Genomic DNA, 27,369 nt, shown 5'->3' on the forward strand with positions numbered 1-27,369 from the left:
GATTACAGGAACCTTCTTAAAGGTATATATTTATTATAGGACCTGTTATCTGGAAACCAGTTTTGTAGAAAGTTCCAAATTAAGGGAAGGCCATCTCCCATAGAGTCCATTTTAATCAAATAATTCCATTTCCTTTTTCTCTGTAATTAATAATGTACCTTGTACTTGATCCTAACCAAGCTGCATGGATCCATATTGGTGGCGAAACAATCCTATTGGGTTTAATGTTTAAATGTTTCTTTAGTATACTTAAGGTATGGTGATCCAAATTACAGAAACATTCCTTATCTGGAAAACCCCAGGTCCTGAGTATTCTGGATAACGTTCCAATACCTATTTCTCTATTATTTGTGTGCGTATTTAATGAGAAACAGAATTGTCTTACTTAAATAGGATCAGTGTGTGCCAGGTGACTTCACTAAAGCACTGTAGTTAAGAACAAGCATGATGTGTTACTGAATCTGGAACAACCTAGTAGTAAAGCATAAATAGTAAAGAATTCCTTGAAACACATTGTGCCATCATTGTATAAATACAGACCAAATAGAATTTAAAGATAACATTTCTCCCTTTAAAGTCTGCCCCTCTGAGATGTAAGATTGGTAAGCAGTAACTGCTTTAGCAAAGGAAGCATTTTATTTCATGAATAACTTAAGGCAATTCATCAAGTGTCTGAAGCCCAAAACATGCGGTGTGATTAAACCGTACCTATAGGGGAATCTGTCTGGTCCCAGTTTCTCTGTTTTGATATTTTTGTCTTATTGTACCTGGATGTGCAGTATAGGAGGGTGCAGGGTAGATTGGCTGGGGGTACATGCCCCATATTGGTTAGTTTTGATTATGTGGAAAAAAAACTGGGCAACTTTATAGTTTATAAATAAATTCAAGGTGGACATACACCGTTTACCTCAGCGTCACCCATCTGATGGGCTGAAAGGTTGCATAATCTGTGCAAATGGCTAGATTGTTCTGTTCATTTGGGCCATCTGAGCAAAAGTGAGAATGGCCAGCAGTTCTGCTCAGTTCTGTATAGGTGGATGCCCCATCTATCTGTTCATTCTGGTGGGAATGACCAAGATCCTATAGGCTCACAAAAAGTTCTTTTTGAACTGCCCAAAGGAAATTATGGCTGAAATAGGCCAAACTGCCCCAATCAAATTTGGTCATGCATGGCAACCCAAAAAAAAAAACAACAGCCTTTCTAAAGTAATCTACTGAGAGTTTGCTATGCAGTTTTTTTTAGTGTGGCCACACATCACTAAATTTGGAGGTATCAAATAAGATCCTATAGAATCACAAGATGGTCTGTTTGACCTGTCCAAAGGAAACTTATGGATGAAATAGTAGAAATTTCTACTTTATATATAATGTTTTGTTCTCAATGTTTTCAGTGGGATCTGGTTACCACTGCATGTGAAATTAATACAAACTACTCAAATTTAAGCACACTGCATGCTTATATGTAAATAACAAGTTAGAACCCATTTACAAAACATTTTCCACACCAAAACTGCTCAGAACAGACAGTCACTGTGCTTTTTAACATCTCTGTAAAATGTTGTCTCGACATCCCTTTGGGGTTTGTAAGAAGGAAATACATAAATGATTGGGTGTGTATAAATGCACATGTGTGCATATATATCTATGATTATATACATATTGTTACATATACACACACAAAATGCTAAAGGCAAAATCAAATGTACGTACAAAATATAAAAAATATCTATACACTTAAAAGTGAATATAGATTTCCCCTAAAAATACATAGAAAGAAATGGTAAATAAAATGGGCTGATTACTGGAACCTAGATATCAGTGAAGACTGTTGCAATACACACTTTGTCGGCACAAAATACGCCAGCATTCCTCAAAATAGCCTAGGAAGACTATAAAAATAAGAGCTCTATATGAAGCATGACATCCATTTAGAGAAATAAGTCGATCCCCTCTCCTGGTCTCAGGGTTGGTAGTATTTAAACATGAAGGTCAAACACACAAAGGGACAGACACGGCTACACACATTGTGTGCTTGTTAAATGTTTGGGTTTTGAACACGTTGAGACTTCCCCTTCACTTCAAGATTCACATTTTGCAATTCACAACAGTGAATTATTTGTCAAAACAAAACAAAAAAATGTAGAACTGTTGCAATGTTTCTCAGAAGACTTAGGTAGAATCAGCACGGAAAGCAAAAATAAGCCACCTGCCAAACTCATGTAAGTTAAAAAATACTGTGAGGCATATGAGGAGGAGAATCGCCTCCTTTTTCGTTTCTAGTATCACTCCTTTTACACAATGGATCACAATCAGCATTTCGAAACGCACATGGGAATCACAAAAATATTTTTTTCTACGCCAAACTATTTGTATCAAAGAGGTTGTAACCTTGGCTATTAAACACATGTGGAGGCTAGCCTTCGGTTTGGGCTTAAGGCAGAACTTTGAGAATACAGGCTTAACGACTTTTGCTCACAAAATGTAGTGTTGTTGAAGACCCTGTAAGTGTTAATGATTCTGTTAAATTCTAGTAGCTGCAGTAAAATGAATGCATTGTGTGGTTTGTGCAATTCCCATGCAGCTGTTCGTTGCTGGTTGTCACTATCACCAGCACAGTGCTCAACCCAAAATATGGTTGTTACGTCATTTGCCTGTTTCCCTGTTCGGTTTAAAGATGCTTTATTGTATGGAAGATCCAGTCCATTTTTGTTGTCCAGCCACCATGATGTGCGTCATTCATCTGCTTCATGAAGTATTCCAAAGCCTCTTGTTCAGTTTTATCCAATGCTAATGTTTTTCGAATATATGCAATATCATCAAAAGATTGCAGTTCAGGCATTCCAGAGCCAAGCATCATAGAGAACAAGTTGATGAAAAGGTTGGCATGCTGACGGATTGCTAAGTAAGCTTTGTAACACATCTCTTGAAATCTGAAAGGGTAATTGAGAGTAGAAATAAAATAACCTTCTTTACAAGCATGAAGTGGAGCATAAATTGCCACATCTATCATTTTTTAAATATGGTTGATTCCATTAATCTTCTAAAATAGGTATTTACATAGTTACATATTTACATAGTTACTGATTGATCTTTAACGTAAACCATTATAGGGTGTTATTTAATAAAAGGCACTAAGTTTACACAGGAGTTACCAGTTTACAGGTTGCCAGTTTTAAAGCAAGCATCTCTTTGGTTGCTATAGGTTACTGCTGTTTGGCGTTCCTATAATAATGTGTATTTGACAAGTATACAAGATATCAATACTGAATTGTATGCAGTAAAAATAAACCCAATTTATGCCTTTACTTAATACAAGAAAAAGTAGTAGTCTTTAAGTAGTACTACAGCTTTCATATAATGCAAACCATTTGCCAGATTTATTGAAGAACATTTAAATCAATAATTAACATTGCTTCTCACCTCTCAAAATCCCTGGTTTTCGTGCATTCTTGAATTCCCTTGCTGATCACAATCAGAAAATCTTGAGTCAAGACAAACGGTACCCTTTCACGTTTATAGCCAAATTTCTTCTTTTTGTGATCCAGAAAGTGGCCAAAATCTATGTGAAACAGCTGAGGGGAAATAAAAAGTTAAATATGCTGAGAAAACATTAAAAACACAAAAAGGGAAAACAAAGTGACTTACTTGCCCATTGTCTTTAACCATAATGTTACTGTTATGGCGATCACCTATTCCAAGAATAAAAGTTGCAACACAGTAACCAGCGCACGATCGAGTGAATAGATCAATGGCAGCATCATACCTAGAAGAATTTATATGATAAGGCAGTAGTACTGGTTCAACTAGCAGCACAGCTTTAAACAGTGTGCACTTAGTTTTTTTTATTAGTAGATTTTAGCTCAAACCAGTTTTTTTTTACCAAACACTGAGAGGTTATATAACAGCTATATGAAAACTGGTTTTGGTTTTTGGTCTGGTAGGTTTCTCAGAAATATTGTTTTACATAAAACTATACCCCCAGAATGAAAACAGATACCGTAATATAAACTGAGTGACCTATTAAAGAATCTTGCCAAACTGAAATTATATATATATATCAGTAAATATTGCCCTTTTACATCCTTTTCCTTGATCCACCATTTAGTAAAGGGCTGTGTGCTCCCTCAGAGATCACATAACCAGAAATAATGCAGCTTTCATTGTAACAGGAAGTAGTGTGGAAGCCAAAGGCAGGACTGTCCATTAATTGGCTGATGGGGCCTAGCATGTATGTGTGCCTTGTCTTTTTAAGAATTCCTATGATCCCAGGAGGTGGCGCTTAATTCTTAAAAAAAGCAATTTTCTATTTAGAAATACCCAATAGCACATACTACTAAAAAAGTATATTTTTTAGACAATACTGGGCTGGGGTAATTTGCCATGCCTCTTCCTTCTTTTCTTCAGGCCCATGCAGGAGCAAGCACAGCATGCTTTTTGTGAAAATGCTGGCTTTTTGCATCTTGGCTCCTGTCGGGACCAGAACAAAGAGGAGCAAACAGGAGCAAAGCCCCGAACTATAATGACTGGGTGGGCACCAAAACTGTTTGTCAATAAGTTGGTAAAATAGCAAGGAGCAATTTCTAACATAAGCAAGTCTCTACATAAGAAGAAAATGATGTAAAAGAAATTACAGAACTGTGGTCAGGGTAAAAAAAGAACATATCCCGGACCCGCCCCAAATACTTACTTGTAAAAATGCCAGAGAGTCTTTAACAATCTATATGGATGAACTGTGTCTAAGACAGAGTTAGGTTATAGAGACTGAAAGCCTGTTTTGATTTCACTACTCACACAGTACTAACACCAATTACAATTACCAAGGCTCCCAAGTGCCCAAACTGCAATAGAAAAGTAAAGGGTCAGTGATAAAACATAACTTACGTTTCACCCTTGTTTTTATCCTTGAGCCACTGGTGCAATGTGTGACTGTTGAACTGCAATGCTCCTTTCAAACCTCCTTTGCATTGAATCTGCATAATGGTATGTGAACACCTTACTACTTCAATAAGTCCAACACAATCCCCGATTGACAGGCAACCATACGGCAACATCCTATGGAAGAGAGTCGCATCATCTTTAAAAAATGCTAGGATAGATGTGTAACATCAATAAGATACAGTATGGACTGAAAGCCAAAATAGACATCATTAAAAAACCAACAATCAGCATAGTAAAGTAGACCTCATTTCTCCAGCAAAGGTCTGTGCATCCAAAGACGCCCTCAGTAAGTCCTATCAGTAAACTGAGCTTAGGGACTGGCTTACAATAAACAGTACAAATTTGACACAAGGCTAAATAGTAATAAATTTACTTTCACTTTACCTGGCAGAACAGAAATTCATGATCAACCTGTAGCATTGGCTATTATGACATTATATATTATTATATATTATTATTATATATATATTATTATGACATTAATTGTACCCTCACTTTCTGCTAATCTTTCTTGCCATATTTATTTTAGTTTAACTCTCCTAAATAGCCTAGAGATAAAATTGTAAAAGATAAAAGGCTCAGCCTTGTTAACCTCATCAAGGCAATAGAGAGGCTACTGCTAGAATTCACTAATTACAAATGACATCCTGTTTATGCTCAAAATAATGTTTTCTTTTTGGACACTTACCGTAAATCAAGGCCCTGATTTTGCCAAATGTTTTCCATGATTCTTATGATCTGAAGCGTGAGCATATCTTGTCGTAAATCTTAATAAAAGAAAACAGAAAAATATGTAGCATCTTATTTGTTATCTTAACTTGTTCCATTTCACAGGGCATATACCTGGAGGAAGCAAAGAATGACTGGCACAATTATCTGGGTCCAAGAATGAAGAATTTTAAGGGGCTGAGAGGATAAATCAGGAAGACATATAGCCTTAAAAATGAATACAGGCAAAAATGCAGTATTTTTTTCATACTAGATTAAAGTGTCAGTGATACTGATCAGTATGCTCCGGGCTGCTTCTGAGAAGCTAAGCGTAGGGTCATCTGAAATCATCAAGCAAAAAATATCTGTCTATAATAGAAGCTGATCTTACAGAGTTATCAACCCTGACCATGGCATCTTAGGGGACTGAAACTTTTGTGAATAAAAATCTATTTTTGCTTCTTGCACAATATTATATGTGTGGTATATGGTACCGAATCCTGAATTGTGTGCATCCATAGTTTTTTCAGACTGGTTTGATATACCACTATCTTTAAACCATGCAATTAGAGATTTCATGTCATACAGTATGTCTTGATTTATTTGGTATATTGCTTATGTGGCTCAAGGTCAAGGGACTGCTTTCTGCAGGAAAACATGTTTTTGAAGAAACATTAAGCTTACCATCGCCATTTTTAAAGATGATCTCATTATTCAAAAACAGCATCTCTGACATAATATCTGGATTTTCCCAGTTTAACCACAGTGGTCTTTTTGCAGATGACATTATCCTGCATTCTTCAAGCCTAGAAATGCAAGATACAGCCAATTACTCATTTGCAACCTCAAATCTCAAGTAAAGGCTTGATGAATTGGGAAGGTTTGCTTCTTCTTCACAGAGCCAGTTAGAGGGAAAAGTATACAGCAGACATCAGGTTATCCTACCTCAGTAAAGCAGGAAAACTTTACCTATTGGTTTGGAGCCAAAATGTGCTCCCAATGCCTATAGGGTAGGTTCTTGTTAATTTTAAATTTGGTAAATACATGGTTCTAAACAACTCAGTAGCTCGTTTGGCCTGACTTAAGAACGAGTTTAAGGACCAGGGCACATGGAGTGTTAGCTCCGCTGCTCTCAGCCTGCAAAAAATATTTAAAAACAATGCAGGCTGAGAGAAGAGAAGCAGAAACGCTCCCATGCCCAGCTCTATTGATTTGCACTGATAAGTACAGCTTCCACGTGCACACAGGCACAACGGAGCGAAGCGGAGGTCAGCCCGAAAACGTGAAAGCAGGCATTTTAGGGCTGATCCTTGCTCTGTGTGCCTGCACACAAGCAGAGGTTGTACTTTTCAGTGCAGATCAACAGAGCTGGGGAAGAGAGCAGATCAGCTTCTCTAAGCCTGCAAAAAAAGAACAAAAAAAACAAAACAAAACAAAAAAAACAAAAAAACCCAAAAACAATAGGCTGAGAGTAGCAGAGCCAATGCTCTGTGCAAAGCAACTCAATTAACAGGATCATTAAAGGACAAGGAAAGGCTAAGTCACTTGGGGGAGCCAAAATGTTAGGCACCCCCAAGTGACTTTAATCGCTTATCTTGTACCGCGGGCTAGTGCCCCTGAGAAAACAGCACCAGCCCGGGGTACCTGCGAGTGAGCGCTTCCTCCTTCCTACTTCATTTTGCCGGGACCCCGGGACCGGCGCATGCGCAGTAGAGTGAAAAGCCGACTTCTCTGTTAAAGTTCGGCCTTTTCACTCTACTGCGCATGCGCGCGCACACGAAGCAGAAAGGAGGAAGCGATCGCAGCTACCCCGGGCTGGTGCTATTCTCTCAGAACAAGGGCACCGGGGTAAAAGGTAGGCGATTTAAGTCACTTGGGGGTGCCTAACATTTTAGAACCCCCAAGTGACTTTGCCTTTCCTTGTCCTTTAAAATGAACAGACTTTTAATTGTAATCTTGTAAAAAGGATGGTGCATTACATATAGATTATTTGACTTCTTTAAATGTTACACAGACAAATACAAAAAAAAAATCAACCTGAGGTTTCCCAACTGGTGAGCAGGATTCAGAGGAGACGTAAATCCTTGCAATGCATCCATAAAATCTGGCCGCTTCATTTGTTCAACCAGGAACTTCATTTGCACCTAGAAGTATATTTACAGTTATACATAAAACCGGTTATCACTGCCAGTCTTAGCTTTTGGCTGGTGTTATACACACTACATGCAAACACACACTAATGTGGTCAGTTACAAAAAAATAAAAATAAAAATCTAGCAGTTCTCTCTACAGACTGCATATTTTATTATATACATATATACATACACACTTGAATTTAAACTAAATTTGTAGCAGTTGGTCCAATCAACATTCCAAATGAAAAAACCCTACCCAGATATTAAACTCTACAACAAAAGCCTGTCTAACCAAGCCTAAAAATTATTAATTTTATATTTTAAATACCTTTTGTGTCTCATCCTTCTTCTCCTGCTTTAGAATATCTGTGAGGTTGATCAGTTTTTCCATAGCTTCCACCTGCTTACTTAAATGCTTTAAATACATTCCACATGCACGGCAATAGGATTCCAGCAAAAGACCAAACCTTTGGCTGACAGTTTTGTTGTGCATTTCTGACCTGAAAGAAAATGAACAACAAACATGGTAATGGCACCCTGGTCTATGAATGTATTCGAACAAACCATTATTTTTTATTGAAACTGTGTCATGAAACTGGAAACTAAAGCAGGAGAGCTGGGGGGGGGGGGGGGGGCACTGGTGCTATGATTTGTGCTTGACAGTAAAGAGTTGTGCGTGGCAAAGGATGTACTGGCAGTGATCCTGCCCATCTAAAAAAGATGTGTTAGACATTTTAGCAGTTGCCTATAAGATTCAGTATTTGCTCTAAGTGATTTGAAAAGATAAGAGATTTTGACAAAAAAAAAAAAAAAAAAAAGAAACCCATCTTTCATTCAACACATACATTTTGACATTTTAAGGAATATTTCAATGCAGAAGTTAATGTTATTAATATATAAAATTAGCAGCACCATGTAAGATATACTTAAGGGAAAATATATCCCCCTTTTCCAAATAAGCTCATTCAGTTGGACCTATGTAAAAAAAAAAGCACATACACAACATATGAACTTCCAGATAGTCCAATAAATCCACCAATTCACTCTGAATGAGAGAGGATTTGTTTTACACTGTAAACCTCAAATGGTGGGGAACTGGTGCCAAAAAGCAAATACAGACTATCATGCTTTCCTTTCAAACAGTGGAATCATGTACATGTGTATAAAAAAAAAAATGGATTTATATTTCTGGAAGTTCAGACAGCTCATGGAAAAAGGGAAGGCGGAGATAACCTTTAAGTATGAACATTTTTTTGTTGAACAATTAATTTCCAGAATCCATAAGATGACAACAGGGGTTTTGAGTATAACTTAATACAGACAGGTTTATAAGCCTTAGCAACCAGCTTGTGATGCCCTCCCTTGTTCATGTTCCATGGTGTTGTATAAACTGTCGGGACCAGAAGCAACCAGGTAGCAGTCTGTCAAACTAAAAACCAGCCTAACATCCATTCTCCAAAAAAAATAAATACAATTAAGGTGCCTAATTGCAAATTGCTTTACCATACTGTCTACATCATAATAAAAGTGAACCCAGAAAATGAAATTCTGCTTTAAAACTTAGAAGTGCAGAGGGCTTAAGTTACTACATATGTGACCAACTTCGGCTTACTTTAGAGTACAAATGGGGCTACATATAATGTACTATGTCTATTAACAACCAGGAACCAACCTTAGATAATTCTGGGAAAGCAATTTAAAGGGGAAATATAAATCTACACCTAACATAAGCACAGAAAAAAAAGTTACTCTGTTGTAAGATTTTTTTTTTCCCCCTCATACTGTAGAGTGCAGATTCATGTCTATTCTCTGCAACGGGAACATGATGGGAGTACTAAACTCACCATCTTGTACTACTTATAATGGGGTACTACAACATTGTTGCTGCAACTTTGGAGATGCCCGTGTATCTCCCTTGCCCAGGTTTCTAATGTTGCAGTACAAATTTCCTGGGAAATTAATGTGCATATTTCACTTGTGCTTAATTATTACTACAAATGACATTTGTTCTTATTTCAGATTACATACTTTAAATGCCAGAAAAAGAAATGTCCTATTCTTTGATTGACCAGAGCCTTTTTCAGCAGAAATCTAACTAGATGGTTGTCCAAGTACTGCTCATATTTCATAACCTGCAAAGAACAAAAAAAAAAAAAAAATAGAAAAAAAATGTTGAGTTGAGTCTTAACACTAAACATTTAAACCAATCATTATTTAGCTCTGAATCAGGAATACGGTTAGCATTTGAAGCTACTGGAGGTAGCAAAGAGTATAGGGAAAGGGAAGGGAGTATGAAGAAGGGGTTATGTTATGATTTAAAATCCCATTTCAGGACTAAGGAAAAATAATGTACCTGCACAAGTTGAATCAAATACTGCGACAGCTTATCATCTGTCAAATACTTCTCAAGGCAAGAAACCGCAAATGATCTTACAATCCGATCTGGGTAATTAAAATCCAACAGTTCCATTGCTTGTTCTGGCCGGATGGCAGGCCACTCTTTTAAAAGACAATACATCTGTACAAAAGAGATAGAAAACACAGCACCTTAGCAGCTAAAGGAAAAATAGTATCCCATTTTAAAGTAGGGTTTATTTCCAATGATTTTCAAATTTATTTTTGGCAAAAAACATGGAAGTTCAGCTTTAAGTAAGTTTTATTTGGTCTTCATTTTTCTAAGCTTGAGTATTTTTCCTATTTAACAGTTAAAGTGAGAGTTCCCCCTTTGATAAATATACCACTAAAACTGGACAGAGCAGTGGAATTTCCCTCTGGAGGCCTGTTGCAAGCTCTGTTTTACTATTTGATAAATTATGTCCCATAGTTTACAATACAAAACTTTGAATTCTGCAGAGCTTATCTGTTATCATCTTTGTTAAATTGGGCCCTACTGCTCTACTGATCTTAAACAGCGGTTGCTTTTGGTACAAAGTAACACCTAAACAAAAACCATATTGTAGTCAGGCAGAAATTGTTCTGGTGTATGTTTTTAGGCAATGCTGGGAAACCAACCCAGACACAGCATGGAAACACTGGCAAGACCCACACAGGGTAGTGTAAATAAAAATAATCAAATAGTAGCAACTGAGCAACTTAGCTAAGCTTCTTTTCAGTGTTTCCTAAAATTAGCAATATAATGTAACCACCTTGGTACAAAATAATTTGACAGAAAAGCCTTACCTGTGAAACATCATCTCTGCAATTCCATTTCACAGACAGAAGCAGCTTAGGAAGAATTTCAGGTATATTTCGACAATAAAGTCTGCGAAAGCAAAATGAATGTAGACAAAATGATATAGAATGTTTATAAAGGTTATTTTAAATTTAGACTGCTGGTGTCCACTGCCCCACTAGGTTCAAAAAGTCAAACATTACTGAATGTCCCCTAGGTTTATGCACAGATAGTCACTAAATACACACACATTATATAGGAACGGCCATCTGGGTGCTTACCTATACAAAATAATGGCTCCACAGACTGAATACAGGCAACATTTCTTAAGTACATCCCAACCCATATTAGCAGCCAAGTAAGTTTCATTTCATCTTTGTCATTGCAAATACAAGTATCTCGCCCTCCCAAATATCTATATTTGAATGTGTACATACAAATAAGTGAAAACTGTCTTGCCCAGCAATAAACATTCTCATCAGTGAAAAGGTTGAGGTATATTTTGCGCACTTAATTGCTGCAATAAAATACTTGTTTGTTGGCACAGCAAGGTCACTATACCTGTGGCTCCAAAGGAATTCTTTTTCTTGTTCAGTAATTTCAGAAAGAGGGTCACGATTAGAAATGGCTTTGAGCTGCTCTTTGTCACTTTCTCTTACTTCATTTTCTCTAACAATTCTGTTACTCTGCAAACGCAAGGAAACTTGACTTTTCACAATTACTGTTAAAGCCTGCCTAATCATGGCTAAGAATAATAAAGTTTAAAATGATCAGTTGCCTGCAAACATTTACTACAATATAATAACAATGAACAGACTGGGCATTTTTATTGTAACTGTTTCCATGTCATTAATTTTAATGTATCTCATACCCATTGCAAGTTTTGATGTAAAGCAAGTGAAATATTAAGGGAAATTTAACTAGGGGCAAGAATGCCTGGTGGATTGGAATGCACAGAGCAGCTGTGCTGTCCATTTCCCCACTGCATGGAAAAATCTTTGACACTACTCAAGTGCCAGAGTTTTCTCCACACATACAGCAGTGTGCAATGCATTATAAATCCAACAAAAGACATCAAAAGACAGACTTCCAAAGCACAATTAACTTTAAGTACACTGGCAACGCAAATATGGTAGCATCACCAAAATATAAGTGTGCATGCAGTAGAGCATTTCTAGCCATTTTATTTAACAACAAAAACAAATAAGTAGTTGCGGTAATACTTTGCCTATTACAGAGACTGCCTTTAACAGAACAGGGCCAAATTTAAATTCAGTACAAATAACAGCCCTTCATTGTAAGCAGCTACAACCGTTTTAAGGGTTTTTATGTGTTTTTATTATAAACTTCACAAGAAAGAATTAACATAACTCAAAAGGAAAGGGCACATGGTAGGCTTTGGCAGCAGGGTTAATTTACAAGCCCAAGTGCAGTGTGCAAAGTGTTAGCCACAAGGCAGCATTTCTGCACATAACTGCAGTGCAATAGCAGCTGCAAGGTCGGGATATTTCTAAGGTTTTTGTTGTGCCTCATTAGGTCAGTACACTGGTGGGTGACATTGGCACTTTGCATCAAAACAAATAAGTGCAAGAAGTGGCTATATACGCAAGTAACTTTAACAAATAGTGCCAACCCGTGTAACCACTGTGCCAAAAATGTGTGCGACTACAGGGACCACAAAATGCCTGAAAACACCTTTTCATTGGTATTGTTGTGAATCGCCACCAGTAACTGCGAAAGGGCAGAAGGCAAAAAACTGCTTTCGCTTGCATTACCCCAGGCTATATGACGTGAAATGTTTTACTTTACAGGATTCATATAAACATGAAAGGAAAGATATTTTCTGATATTTTGTCACCTTTAAAGGATATTAAGTGTGTGACAAAACTTGCCACATTAGCCCATGGCTACACAGTAGCTTTCTTTATATAAACTATAGTAGTGCCGGTGCAGGGCAACAGTACATTACATTTTAATTAGGGATGCACCGAATCCCGGCTTTTTTTTTTAAGGATTTGGTTTTGGCCGAATCTGCGGTCCCGGCTGAAGTGAATCCTAATAAGCATACGCTAATTAGAATTCGGAAAGGGTAAATTGGGCAGTGAAATTTTTTTTCAACCCCTTCCAATCCTAATCAGCATTTGCCAATTAGGATTTGGACGAATCCTTCCGGGTGGGTTCGGCCGAACCCAAAAAAGTGGGTTTGGTGCATCCCTAATTTTAATAATTTTTATACACTTTCACACATTTTTGGGGTTACCATTCTTTTAAGCAGTCACTATCTAGCAGACTGACTACCAGCTTACTTATCAGCTTCTATATAGTCTCCTGAGGGTCCAATTTGCATTATTAGAAGGGTGTAACATTACCGTTTTAAATAACTGTAATCTGTAGAGTGGGGATGCACCGAATCCAGGGTTTGGTTCATGATTCGGCCGTTACCAAGGTCCTGGCCGAATCGAATCGAAATTCTTTCGCCTCTTGCTGTGCCACAGTTTGCATATTAGGATTCGGATTTAGTTCGATATTTGGCCCAATCTTTTATGGAGGATTCAGGGTTTTGCCAAACTCCAAAACTGTGAATTCGGTGCATCCCTTCTATAGAGGCATAGCCAGCCTAATATTGCTCTATCCACTGCTGACAATTTACTAGGACTTCTCATTCTGTACAAATAGACATAATATGCCAGCATATGTATTACTCTGTAGTAAGTAGAATTCTGATTTTGAGGGTATATGTTGAAAAAATAAAACAGAACCATGTTCAGTAAAAGGAATTAATTATTTACCAGTCCAGAATGGCTGTAATTATAGCCCATTTCTCGTTCCAGAACTTTATTTGCATGATCTTCTATTGCCGTCATATCAGGAAATTTGACCGGGCTACTGAAACAGTCAAATTCTAGTTCCAAACAGGGCGTTTCCTGAAAAAAAAAAAAAAAAAAGAAAATAAAAAAAATAGCCAAAAAACAAGCGACTTGACAATAACCCCCAACATAATTACTGGGCTACTCTAGAAAGAACATTTACTTACCTTATTAGGATTGGAGCCACTCACTCCAATAGGATTTAACAAGTCCTCTAGCCCATGAGGTACAGGCCACAAATTTAGAGCCATTTTGCCAGACACCAGAGTATCTGTGTAGTCAAACAGGTTTATGTTTCCCCAAGCTAAAGGGCAGTGCTCCTGAAAGAAAACAAAATATAGGACATTTCTACAAGGGTTCTTTTAGCTTACAATTACTTTTATATTAAATTGCTGTTTAAACTAGAAAAGTTTCCCTAAAGGCACACTATCATCAAACTGTAATGTCTAAATTTCAGCCTAAATATGGGTTATAAACTGTGTGGTAAAGTGCTACTTTTGTTGATTGTAGCATCCCTACCTACACCACCAATTTTCAAATATGTTTTGCCTAGTACAGCATCTGGGGTTTGAGTAACAGAAATCAATAAAAGAGCTTTCTGACCTGTAACTGCCAAGAAAGTTATATAAAATGCAAAACTATGCATGCTTAAGAAATTGAGGATACATTGAGGGACATCAACTAGCATTCTTTCTAGAATCCAAAATAGCAGCAACATCCCTTATAAGCAAAAAAATGACACTGTGAGAATAGCACAGACAACTTAAACCCCTCTGCCTCTAATGAGAATGTATTAAAAGAAATGAGCTATGTATAAACAAGTCCCTCTCTCTAGCAGCAGCCTGTGTCACAGGCATACAGATAAAGAGGAAAACATTTTACCAAGAGTTAATCTGAAAAGGGTAATTTAATTTAGGTATCTTTCTCTGGCAACTATATATAATGTTTATATTTATATGTATAAGTAGGCACTCACACTATTTCTATTCCCTATGGGCTGTGACACATGGGGAGGTTAGTCGCCCGTGACAAATCTCCCTTGACGTGGGCGACTAATCTCCCCAAAATGCCATCCCACCGGCTAAAATGTAAATCGCAGGTGGGATGGCATACGCGGCAATTTGCCGAAGTTGTCTTGAGAGGAAACTTTGGCGTTTTCGGCTACGCATATGCCATCTCACCGGCAATTAACATTCTAGCCGGTGGGATGGCATATCGGGGAGATTAGTTGTGCACGACAAATCTCCCCAATATGCCATCCCACCGGCTAGAATGTCTGCCATGGCCCTAAATGTGTAGCCTGTTCCCCTGCACCATGCTGACATGTCTAGCTGATTATAATTTTTCTGTACTTTATTTTATGGTATGCACTTCCCTATAGGTTTTGGCTTCAAATGCATAAGGGAGGGCAGAAAAGGGAGACTGCCAGAGACATTGTTTTGTTATTATACACAAAATGATGTAAATGTTTTTTATTCTGCCTTTTAGTTCCAAAATTAGAAGAAAAATGGAAGACTGGAAAATATCTATTATAGACTGGTAGATTTTTTTTATTGTAAAAAAAAACAAAAAAAACAGCTCCCCTGTAAAGGGGCTGTAGACTATTTGCATACATTGTACAATCTTCAAATCAAAAAATATATGCATGTAAGAGCCCTCTTAAGGTATGTACACATGAACAGACAGCAAAACATCCCAAAATACCCTTGCATTGCATGTGCAGAACAGTGAAATGTGGAATAAATCTTTATCAGGGGATTAAACATACAGACCCAAGCCATTTCCAGCTCAGCAGGCAGGTAACAATACACTGATTTATTTCAATGGCAGTTGCTACTTAAATGAAGAGAGCTTTGTCACCAGTTTGCTGAGCTGAAAATCATTAGGGCATCAAAACACCATAATCGCGCTAAAGTAATGCATAACTAATACATGGTTTTTATTACAGACAGGTTCAATAAAATGAATATGTGCAGCTTTACCTCTGCATTAATATAAAAATTTTGTAATGACTATTGTACTAGGATCCCCCACTCAATTCTACCTGTGTCATACATGGTCTTCCTGCTTCTTAACCTATGACACTACAAGGTGCCTATGGCTGTTATCCAGTAAAGATGCTCATTACACATGCATGTCTCTAGACTGGCTGCAATGAGGAGAGGGCAAGAATTATACAGGGAACATGCAGTATCGAGTTGAACAGGAAAAATGGCACTCTCTTTGCTGTCATACAACTATACATCCTGTCTTATACTGCTGTATATACATAAAGTTTGGTTCTTAAAACAACACAGCTGCTCTTCCCTCCGTTTTTTTCATATCTGTCAACACAGCTGAATACATGTAAAGTCTAATACTGCAAACATACATCGTTAATTGTTTTGTATTCTGTTTAAACTTTTGGATAATGTCCCAGAGAAAAACAGGACTTATTAGTGTACTGTTACACAATAATAGCATGACAAGGAAATGAATGCAAGCATTTAAGTGACAACTTTTTCCCCAGAAGGATTTTTTTTTTAAATTACATAACTTTAAACACATTTTAAGCAATGGTAAAACAAATAGGTCACCTGCACAAATTTTAATTCAAGTATCTTGAGAATCATCTATGCAGATTGTTACAACTGATTTAACTTATTTATTAGTGAACTTACTTCTTTGGCACCCTTCCTTCCCTTTACGGAGCAGATGGAGAGGCAAAGCCGCGCAGCTCGGGGTAAATCAGGAATGAACATATCATATAAAAGCCATTCATTCCATCTAAAACAAACAGAAATGCAGTTGAAGAAAGAAAATATCCTTTTTCCCTCAAAGGGCATTCCAAACAGCAAGTGACAGGATTAGTAACAAAGTTAAAATTTGCATAAATTTAGTGGGCAGAAAAGTAGACTACAGTATATACTACCTCTCAAAAGCTGAATCAGTAACTAGGCTGCGAGGGTTAGTTTACCCTCCAGTGGATCCAGAAGAAGAAAGGCTGAAACTGGTTGGCATTAGTTTATTTGTTTAGAATTCAGAACTTATTTACCTTGGATTTGAACAAGGCACCCTCTGAGTGTTAACATTGTCACATAATGGCTCAACTCCATGATAGATGCCAGTTCGAACATAAATCTGCAAGAAATAAGGTGGTTAAATCTCTAAACATATTTAAAAAGACTGGTTTAAGGCCAAATCAGAGCCTTCATCTGCAGGATCTGCATTTGTCCAAATTAAGAATCCTTAAAAATCACATGACAGCAGAAGATGCAGATTTCTTCTCACTTGTAAACTTATTCCTAGCATTTTGCTAATTCAAGTATGCAAATTGGGGTTCCGATTTGGATCTTTCATGATTTTAGAGCATTCCTCATCTTCATAAATCATTCAGTGAGCTAAAGTCTAACTGAATAGTTAAATTTGAACACGGCTGTCAAAAATTCAGATTGGACTAAAATGTTTGTTTACAGTTTTTCAGAAAAATGAAGTCTTAAAGCAATTCAATGTGAGTATTCAATTGAGTATTTTGGCCACTGCACTTGTTTTCGAGTAGTCTAAATGTGGGTGGGTCCTAAAACCAAAAATTGCCTTCCATTTTTTAAAATGACCTACAAGCACAAACTTCTATTGCCTGAAAATTTAGCAATGCATGCAATATAGGCCAAAACACTCTTAGTCCCTAATGAAAGCAAACTTCTGGATTCACTTGGGCAAATTCTTATGGGTTTAGGTATAACGGAGTATTAAAATTCAAACAAAACCTAAATTTAACAATTGTAGATGGGCACGTTTGTTTTCTGTTGTGCATGACAAAATAAGGTGACAAAATAAGAAACAAAAACAATCTACATCTTTCCAACTACAATGTAGCCCATGTGGCCCTAGGTACAGAATTTCAACATTCCCATTACCTTATCAATGTCTCGAATGTTTACATTGACATATGTGGCACAAAGGATTTTTATTCTAAGAGTACTGTTGATTGCCCACAATGACTTGGCTGAAGCTTCTCCGTTCATGTATGGTGCTGCTGTGGAAATCCTCCTTGAATACGATGGCATTGTAAATACATCCACTGGAATTTGACTGTACAGGCTATCTTTAGCCATTAACATTAAATTAGGCATCCGACCAAGCATTATACAGCTTCTTATATACTGGGTGAAAAAAATGCACAAAGTATTGGATTAACAATTGTTACTAAAAAAATTATTTTGCACATAGGATGCATTGGCAGTTTGAAAATGTTTTTTAAATTATTAGCTTTCTTATTCTGCCTTTCCGGCCTGCAACTGAAAAGGCTTCAATTCTATTATAATTGCTTATTGATTATATTTAAAATAATTGGATCAAACGACTGGATCAGCCTGTTTTAGCCCACCACCTGGGCAAAGATCCACTTGTTTGATGAGGTGGCCAAACATGCAGTGCTTTGTTTATGTATGGCCAGCTTAACCATACCCTCTCAAAGTCTTATGTCAGATATGCTTAAAGATACTTTGAAAACTCAGTTTTACACTACACAGAATAGAAAGCACAGTGTAACAATACGTAACATATGCTTGGAACTATTAAGGCTTTATTTACTTTGGTAACTTAAAGGAACAGTAACACCAAAAAATGAAAGTGTTTTAAAGTAATTGAAATATAATGTACTGTGGCCCTGCACTGTTAAAACTGGAGTGTTTGCTTCAGTAACACTAAGGGCTCTGGCACACGGGGGAGATTAGTCGCCCGCGACAAAACTCCCTGTTCGCGGGCGACTAATCTCCCCGAGTTGCCATGACCCGCCATCCCGCCGGCGATTTCGGGAAATCGCGCTGCCGCGTGTGCCATCCCGCCGGCAGGATGGCGGGTCATGGCAACTCGGGAAGATTAGTCGCCCGCGAACAGGGAGTTTTGTCGCGGGCGACTAATCTCCCCCGTGTGCCAGAGCCCTAATATAGTTTATATAAATAAGCTGCTGTGTAGCCATGGGGGCAGCCATTCAAGCGGGAAAAAAGGAGAAAAGGCACAGGGTTTATCTGTTAGCTGCTATATAACCTGTACCTTTTCTTCTTTTGAATGGCTGCCCCCATGGCTACACACCAGGATTTATATAAACTCTAGTAATGTTTCTGAAGCAAACACAAAACTTTTACCAGTGCAGGGCAGCAGTACAGTATAGTTTAATTTCTTTGAAATATATAAATTTTTTGGTGTTACTGTTCCTTTAAGTTCTTTAAGCAAAACTGCAGAAGAGAAAAAAAAATATATTCTTCCAAATCCAATTCTCACCTTATACTGACTCAATGGATACTTTTCCAACAAATACTCATCACATCCACAAACTTTCAAGATGTATTTTCCTTGGTACTCTAGAACGCAAAGCTTTAGCTGTTCTGACGACAGTAGCATGCTCCTTGTTTTCTTCCTGATAGCTTCAGCTATTACATGTTCTGGCACACAATCATGGTTTATCTTCAAAGAATACTTCTGCTTTTCATTGTTAGGAGATACAATGACCCATATGACCACAATTATTTGCCCTAAAAGAATAAATCTGTCAGTAAGGATATAACATAATAAAGTTATAATGGCTTATAAAGATTCAGAGACAACGAAACAACAAAATAATGCAGAAATTCTTCTGTGATAGAAACAGTACATATTTGGCTTTATTATGCATCTAAGAGAATGGGACTTTTTTTTTTTAATACTTGCAGCAATACTCACATGTGGGAGTCTGAAGTACATGCATTTTACATAAAAATCCAGTACCTAAAGCTTTTAAGGATATTTTGATTGTACTTTTTTTAAATTACACATCACATGTATTTTTAAAAATTAATTTTTTTTTGGTTTGCTCTTGTAAACTCTTTTTTTTTCTTGATTATTCTGTTTTTATGGCTATAGCTACAAGGGGTGCTTTTAAAAGAAAGCCAAGGAGGCAAAAAGCTCTATATAACGTCACAGCTTCCAGCTGAAAATAATTGGGAACACATTGGTGATGACAGGTTAATACTGGCAATGACAAACAGGCATTGCTCAAAAACTCACTTCTGAGCATTTCCTATGAACTGCAGCTGTCAATGTCACAGGTGCCATAATTCTTACATCTAAATCAGAGACTTCTTCAGGCAGCAGTGTAGTTAATGTAAATGAGCTTTTTATGTAAAGGGTCATTTATACTGCCCAAATCACTTTTTTTTTTTTTTTTTAAGCACAATACACTATGGGGTTGATTCACTAAAGTGCGTTAAAACGAGCACTATTTATAGCATGTGTTAAAAAGTTTATTGCGTCTTATTTTTCGCGACTTAACGCACGATTCAAGGATACTTGCATTAATTTAGACGTGATGCTCTTTGTGTTATTTAAGTCACGAAGACTATTTTCGAGCGGTATTTGATGCAACGCGCACTAATTAACGCAGCATGCACAAATTGTTGCTGCGTGCAAAAAAACGCACGCCATATTAGCCATACACGCCATTACTTTTGGAAAACTACTGTTCTGAAAATGACCATTTCCCTGCAAACTGGAGGATGCATCACTCTAGGGCCAACACAGACTTGAATAAATCACACTGCAAAGTCCATATTGTGTTGCCAAAAGCTCATGAACTGTACTTTTCTATAATTACCGCCTGCCCCAACTAGGTGTTAATTTTCGCACAGACGAATGAGTTTTTAGTGCTATTTAGTGCGTTTAACGCCTCATATGTATTTGTGAATCATACATTAATAGTATTTCTATTCACTAATTAATGCATTCGGCTGTGCGCTATTTAACGCACGCAATATGTGACTTAACGCATGCGATACTTTAGCGAATCGCGCATTTTATTCACGTCCATTTTAACGCAAAAAAGCATGCAATAACGCTTATCCACCTTTAGTTAATCAACCCTTATACGAAAGTACGCGAAAGCAGCTGTATGTACCTTATTATAGATTTTTTTTAATCAAAACTCAATTGTCTAAGGAAAACACACTGTTAATTGTCACTGTAGCACCTTACCTTTATCTAGCTTGCTTTCTATGTGTTTGGGAAGCTCTGAAGAGGACTCTACATTAGGTGGGTAAACATACAATGCTCTGCTGATCGGTCCATTAGCATCACGAAGTTCAACTGAATCTTTACAAACATTAAGGATATTTTTTCTAAAATCCTGAACCTCTGAATCCTTTACCATATCAAATTCGCAAACTGGCATTCCAATGGCAAAGCCTTTAAAGAAAAATGAAAATTAAAGCTTAATTCAGATCATTTATGTCATGAACACACGCAGGTCTTTAGTGAGCAATAAATGCATCAAATATATATATATAAAAAAAAAAGTAAGTTCGATAACTGAGATATTAATGTACTGTTTCTGAAACAAGCAAGACAAAAAGTTGTATGTTAGATAATGTAATCCTTTAACTGCCAAACACGTATGCCATATGTGCTTAAAAGAAAAGGCTCTTTCTGCCAAGCATGTACCACATAATTAGTTAAAAGTAAAAAAAAAAACCCAAAACAGGTAGTTATTCAAATTGAAATGGGTTAGATAGTAAAACTAATGCAACACATAAGTATAAGTATGACACTATCACTTTCATTTCTGAGAGCTGGTGTATTCTGAGCTGCCCAGAAACTTATCAGTCCTAGATTAATTATATTTCATAAACATTAAGCGATTATTCCCTGGCCTTTTAAGTGGATACTTAATGGACCGTAGTGAAAAAAAAACCCCACATCTAAATGTAATTGACTATACAATTGTGTATTTTATATTAATCTGGATTCAAAATGATTATCTGGATAACCAAAATAAAATTCCATACATGGAAAAGGCATTTCGCTGTGGTTTACTAAAAAACATTAAGGACCACATTAGAGAAATGCCAACCTAATTAATCTAGTATAACCTTACTGATATTATCCATATGCTTGGTAATGCAATTCTCTTGGAATCACCCACAGAAGTGGATGAGGAAAAATGTAAAAGATCTAAAATACTTGGAACATCAATTACACAAAACAAAACAGCACATCCTAAAAAATGAACATAAAAAAAATATCAGAGTTGACAGCATGAAAGTAGTAATCATTTACTAAACATCTGTGTTATTGGCCTCACCGACCTCACCTAACTCAAGGAACATACACATAGAATGAAGGAAAACAATACTGTCCAAAATTCTTTTCCCTAACGCCCCTCCCCATGTCATGACCTAGCTGAAACCAAGGGAATGTGTGCCACTAAAGCTCAGATAAAGTAACAATTACAGTATCTGAAAACAAAACAACTAACATCACACGCAGACAGCCTTTAAGGGCCTTTAGGGCTCTGGCACACGGGGAGATTAGTCGCCCGCGACAAAACTCCCTGTTCGCGGGCGACTAATCTCCCCGAGTTGCCTTCACCTGCCATCCCACCGGCGACAATGTGAGTCGCCGGTGGGATGGCACATGCGGCGGCGCGATTTCGCACAAATCGCAGAAAAAGCCTCGCGAGTCTTTTTCGGCGATTTTCCGAAATCGCGCCGCTGCGTGTGCCATCCCACCAGCGACTTGCATTGTCGCCGGTGGGATGGCAGGTGAAGGCAACTCGGGGAGATTAGTCGCCCACGAACAGGGAGATTTGTCGCGGGCGACTAATCTCCCCGTGTGCCAGAGCCCTTAGACTTGGGTGTTTGCATCTGTATTTATCTGTGGTGGCTTTTTTGTACATTCCTCCACATGGGAACACGGAAGGTAACTTACCTCATTCTATAGTGACTATATCTACTGGAGCTTACAGAAACAATAAACACAATTGAAACTCAGTTTGTAAACCCCTATATGACTAAATGCTCAACTTAGTCAGGGTTACTTTATCTAAAGGATCAATTTGACCCATTCTCTTATAAGCCTAATTTACAAGGAAGTGTTGACAAAACTGTAAGTTAATACTGGGTTTTATGTTTACTATTGTAGAGTAGCTTTCTCTTTCATTAACAGATGAAGGCTTTTGCTAGGCTTTTCCCTTGAGAAAGCAAAGTCATCCCCTGTGTTTATGTATCATAGATCATGGATGAGTCAAAGTAAGGGGGGGGAGGGTGATGACACAGGCATTTTTGTAGGTGGGCCAGCTTTCCCATAAAACATGAATCTGCATTATTACACAATGTGTGTGTCTTTCAGCCAAGGTTTCAGCCCTGACAAAAGAAAAGCATCTAAATCTACACTATCTATGTAGAAGACTCACAAGCACCAAATGTATGAAATCATGCTATATGTTGACCATCCCTATCTATGTGTTACAAAGAAGATAAAGAAAAACTACCATCCTATCATTAATAAGAAACTAGTTGTTACCGATTTCTCGATTAAGTATTTTCTCTTCTCTGTTTCCAACAGGCTCAACTACTTTCAAGAAAGGTTGGAACAGTCGAAGATCACAGAGGCGGCGGGTCTCGTCAAAAAATTCTTCTCTTTCTGCTTCCTGGGTAACACTCACAAAAATATAAGAGGACTCATCTTGGAGTAGATGGTAAAGTGGGTACTTTCGGGCCTCTTTAAAGAGCTCATGTTTGATATTCACAAGGGTCGCTTCGCGAAGACATTCTAAAACCACCACCATTCCATTTGGTAATAGGCATTCCACTAGAATTCTTGGGGGCATCAAATGGATGCCCCATAGTTCACCAGAGGAAGGTCTTGGCGGCATGATTACGTAACTGCGTCTTCCTTCTCAAATAAAGTTTTAGATGTCATAAAATTGCATTATTCTTGTATGCGTACATGTGGAACCTTAAAAAGAAAGAAATACACATTCAGAAATAAAAAAAAACTGAAAAGTTTGTGCAAGTTTTAAGAAAATTAACGCATAATACTGCTTTAAATAAAAAGCCAAATGTGATTAAATGGCACTTTTACAACACAAATATAACTTTCTGTAATGTGCTATGGGTGTGCAAATTTGAGACATTCTGCTTATTCATTAGAGGCGACAACACAATCTTTGACAATAACCACCGCAGACGATAATATTTTTACATGCATGCCACTATAATCTAGATCAGTGAACCGCAACATGTTGCTTACCAAACTCTTGGATGGTGGCCTCACAGCAGGTGCTTATTTTTAGATTGCTGGCTTGAAGGCAAATTCTGGAGGCACAATAAAACAGGTGTTCTGCCAAACAGAACCTTCTGTAGGCTGCCAGTCCACATAGAGGCTACCAAATACCTTACAATGTCTCGTGTTATCTGTTACCAGGAAGTACAAACTGATCGTGTCAAATGGATACAAATCTTCATGTTTTTACCCTCACCATAGAATTGTGCTGCCAAAGTTAAAGCATAATAGTGGGTGCCTGCTAAATAGTTTTGAGTATCTGTGCTTAAATTGTGGCAAATGGTTTTTCTACTGCTCTAATACGGATAATGAATGAACAAATAATAAATTGAATGCACAAATAATGAACTGAAATAAAACGGGGGACCAGGACGTGGAGGAAAGTGGATCTGCTCTTATGCACACACCCCTATAGCTCCATTGACAGGCCCAGATTCGGCCTGTGTGAATCCTGCAGCCTGCGCATATAAGCACAAAAATATGAATGTATGCATTTTCGCACCGATAACTTCTCTGTGTTGTTCCACATAGGCCAACACCAGGACCAAAACATTTTGGCTTTACTGGTCAATTACTTGTGAAGCAGTTTTAAATTCTAGACATTCTGACAAACTGAAACTGCACTCACAGTGTAACAATATCTGACTGCAAAAGGTATGAGCCAGATATATACGGTAATAACTTTGTTTATGTTAATCATAGAAAGTAAATTAACAGTCTGTATAAATCACTAGAAAGGGTCTGTAAATGTTAGACTGATAATTGTCCTAAAACCAACCCACATCCTCATTTCACTGTGTTTCCTTTATAACAGGAAGGGAAGCATGGCAAGGGGAAGCCATACACCTACAACGAGAACAACAAAACAAGTGAAGGAAATGATCAGTTCTAAAATAAAATTCCATTAAAAAAAAAAAGTATGCTTCTATTCAATAGCTAAAAACAGGAATAAATAAATGACAGGATGCAGGATGAAAATGTAAGATTAAATGTTTAGAATACGTACTGGGTCTGCTCATCTTGGTTTCATCCTGATGTAAATCCTTTGTAATGCTACAACACAGTACTTTGACATAATGCATTTGTACATACCTTGAGCAATATAAATAGATGATATTAACAGGGCTAGAAGTTAGGGATCGGTTTAATTTTTTATGGCTCATATGTCAAACTCTTATATCTGAAGTACTGTATGCATCATACAAGAAGTGAAACCAGCAAAGTCCAGGATAACAAACAAGCCCGCTATTTTTGCAGTGAGTCAGTACTGCTCCTACTGAATCCCTGCCAGACCACTAATCCCAGTGCAATAGCAGGGAACAAAAGAAGCCCAGTGCTGGGAAAGCAAATGTTTTAGTTTCAGGTCAGATCTCCTTCTCAAAACTGATAGGAATAATTCAAGCACTACAAAGTAATAATAAAAGACCAACACACTGATCTCAGTTATCAATATTAACAGTAGGCTAATACTGTCAAACTAGTTTAGTACTTTATAACTACAGATGAAAAATGGCTTGTGTGGGTAGGTGTATGGTATAGTTGGTTATTGTAGGCCCCTTTTTACAGCAATGACATTGCAGTCTACTTAGGGTCTTCTGCCAAGACTTGCTTTCGCCAGCTGGCTGATTTGCATGATTTTTCATGGCTTCTTTAACTCTTATCTAAGGCACCACTTCTGTAACATGTATGGTTCTTCACTGCCCCTTCACTACTTAACCTTATCCAGGTTGAAGAAGATCTTATTCAGGTAAAGAATGGAAAGACTGTTGTCGGTTTAATTTGCCCTGTACTAAAAACATGAATTGAACAATCTATTTGGTGAGCATGGAAAATTATGCTATAAAGAGCAAGAATTATATCTTTTATAAATCTGAATTATTTTTAATATGTGCTCTATACAACGTGTATGTCTGTCTTATGAATCTCTACATACAGTGACCATATAAATAAAAAAAAACCCCCATCATAGTATGTGTATTCCTGCTCACCTCTTCCTTGTTTACCCTCTGATACAACAGACTCTTTCCTTCTGATGTCACACATAAACACTGCAAGTTGCTTATGTGTGCTTCCCTAGACAACTGGGAGTGTGTATAAAAAAAGTTGATACAACATCAGCAGCAGAAAATGTGTGTGCGCATGTATATCTGGGATGCGGACTGTACCTTATAGGAATCTGTACAGTCCTTCACACAATGCACATCACAAATGCAAAGCTAATTGACAAAAAGTGAAGGAAAGTTTTAGCAAACCTACCATTACTACATAAGATTATTTGTATATACCACTAACATGCCAGCAACAGCTGTGAAGCTAGTTCTGTGTCATACCTAAGCAGCAAATAAAATTATACATGACGTCCAATCATAAAGAAAAATATTGCAATAAACCCATTTAATGTGTTAATGATAGATCACATGCCAAAATGTTAGATGAGAAAGGAAAATATTACAGGAAGGAGACAACAGCAGCTAAACACTATGAAACACAACTGACTGAATCCCAACGGTGACTCCAAAGAGTTGTAAGGGCTGCTTTGTCCCACAGGTCCTATTAAACATGCCTCACAATACATGTTGCTTGGAAGAGAGGACAGCCCACCACAACAAGACTGACAAGCGGGAGAGGCTGATCTACCAAATTAAAAACAGTTCCATACAGATACAAAGAAAACAAAACACTCAGTTGACTGCTTTGAGATTGTCCATCAAGTGGAAAGGCTGATACCAGACAAGGATGTCCATAAGCATAAATGGCAGATTGTAACGCAGTGTGAGAAAAGCAATGCTAGGTACAATTACATACAAAACTATACACTTATGTAACATGATTTCTCAATATATCTGTAAGGCCGACTATATAACCTTTATGGCTCCATATTTCCCGACAAAGCATGTTGAGAGGTACAGCCAAACCCCATTCTTAGTAGGGTTAGCATAAGATACACAAGCTCTACTGATGTGAGCACTTAGTTCAGCAACAAACCACATGGCTTTGTCCATGGAGGCAACATCCTGTTATCAATGTGTATGCCGATAGCTGTCCAGATGTGTAAAGGCTAACCCTAGCCGGAACGTACCAGATGACCAGCACTGCAGGCAACAGGATGGAAGCCCAATGGCAGTTCGGGGCTGGGGTTTAAGAAGAGGGAACCCCTAGCAACCGGAACAGCTGGGTGCCCATTGGGTGGTGCTGGAATTTCCAGTTCAACAACAGCTGAAAGCCAACAAGTTTGACGCTACTGATGTCCAGGAATTTAGCCTGAACATATTGTGATGCAAAACTACATGTACTCACCCCCAGCCGCATACTGCCCAACAGCCTCACTTTTCGTGGGGCACTTGATTTTCTTAATAAAACCCACAGTCCCGTATCGCTGCTTAAACGTCCCGCATCGCCATTAATGTGTAGCTCTTTGGCTCCAGCCTGACAGCTAATCCCGACGCCACAAGTCTCATCTCGCGAGATGCTGGCG

General features: G+C 37.7%; 1 protein-coding gene across 1 annotated transcript; it reads right to left on the reverse strand.

Annotated features, from left to right (window-relative positions):
• Positions 1-2,662: 2,662 nt before the first annotated feature.
• pik3ca (phosphatidylinositol-4,5-bisphosphate 3-kinase catalytic subunit alpha) lies at positions 2,663-27,334 on the reverse strand. Its single transcript, NM_001126500.1, is given in 21 exon segments — positions 2,663-2,930; positions 3,421-3,572; positions 3,646-3,763; positions 4,882-5,052; positions 5,627-5,705; positions 6,331-6,452; positions 7,684-7,790; positions 8,110-8,281; positions 9,810-9,913; positions 10,135-10,299; positions 10,962-11,043; positions 11,515-11,639; positions 13,743-13,877; positions 13,988-14,140; positions 16,481-16,586; positions 16,855-16,940; positions 17,717-17,962; positions 19,083-19,333; positions 20,808-21,017; positions 23,133-23,567; positions 27,192-27,334. Coding segments are annotated over 20 exon segments (3,198 nt in total). The 5' UTR covers positions 23,485-23,567; positions 27,192-27,334; the 3' UTR covers positions 2,663-2,668.
• Positions 27,335-27,369: the final 35 nt, after the last annotated feature.

Source organism: Xenopus tropicalis, chromosome 5, assembly GCF_000004195.4.
Source record: "Xenopus tropicalis strain Nigerian chromosome 5, UCB_Xtro_10.0, whole genome shotgun sequence".
Classification (NCBI taxonomy): domain Eukaryota; kingdom Metazoa; phylum Chordata; class Amphibia; order Anura; family Pipidae; genus Xenopus; species Xenopus tropicalis.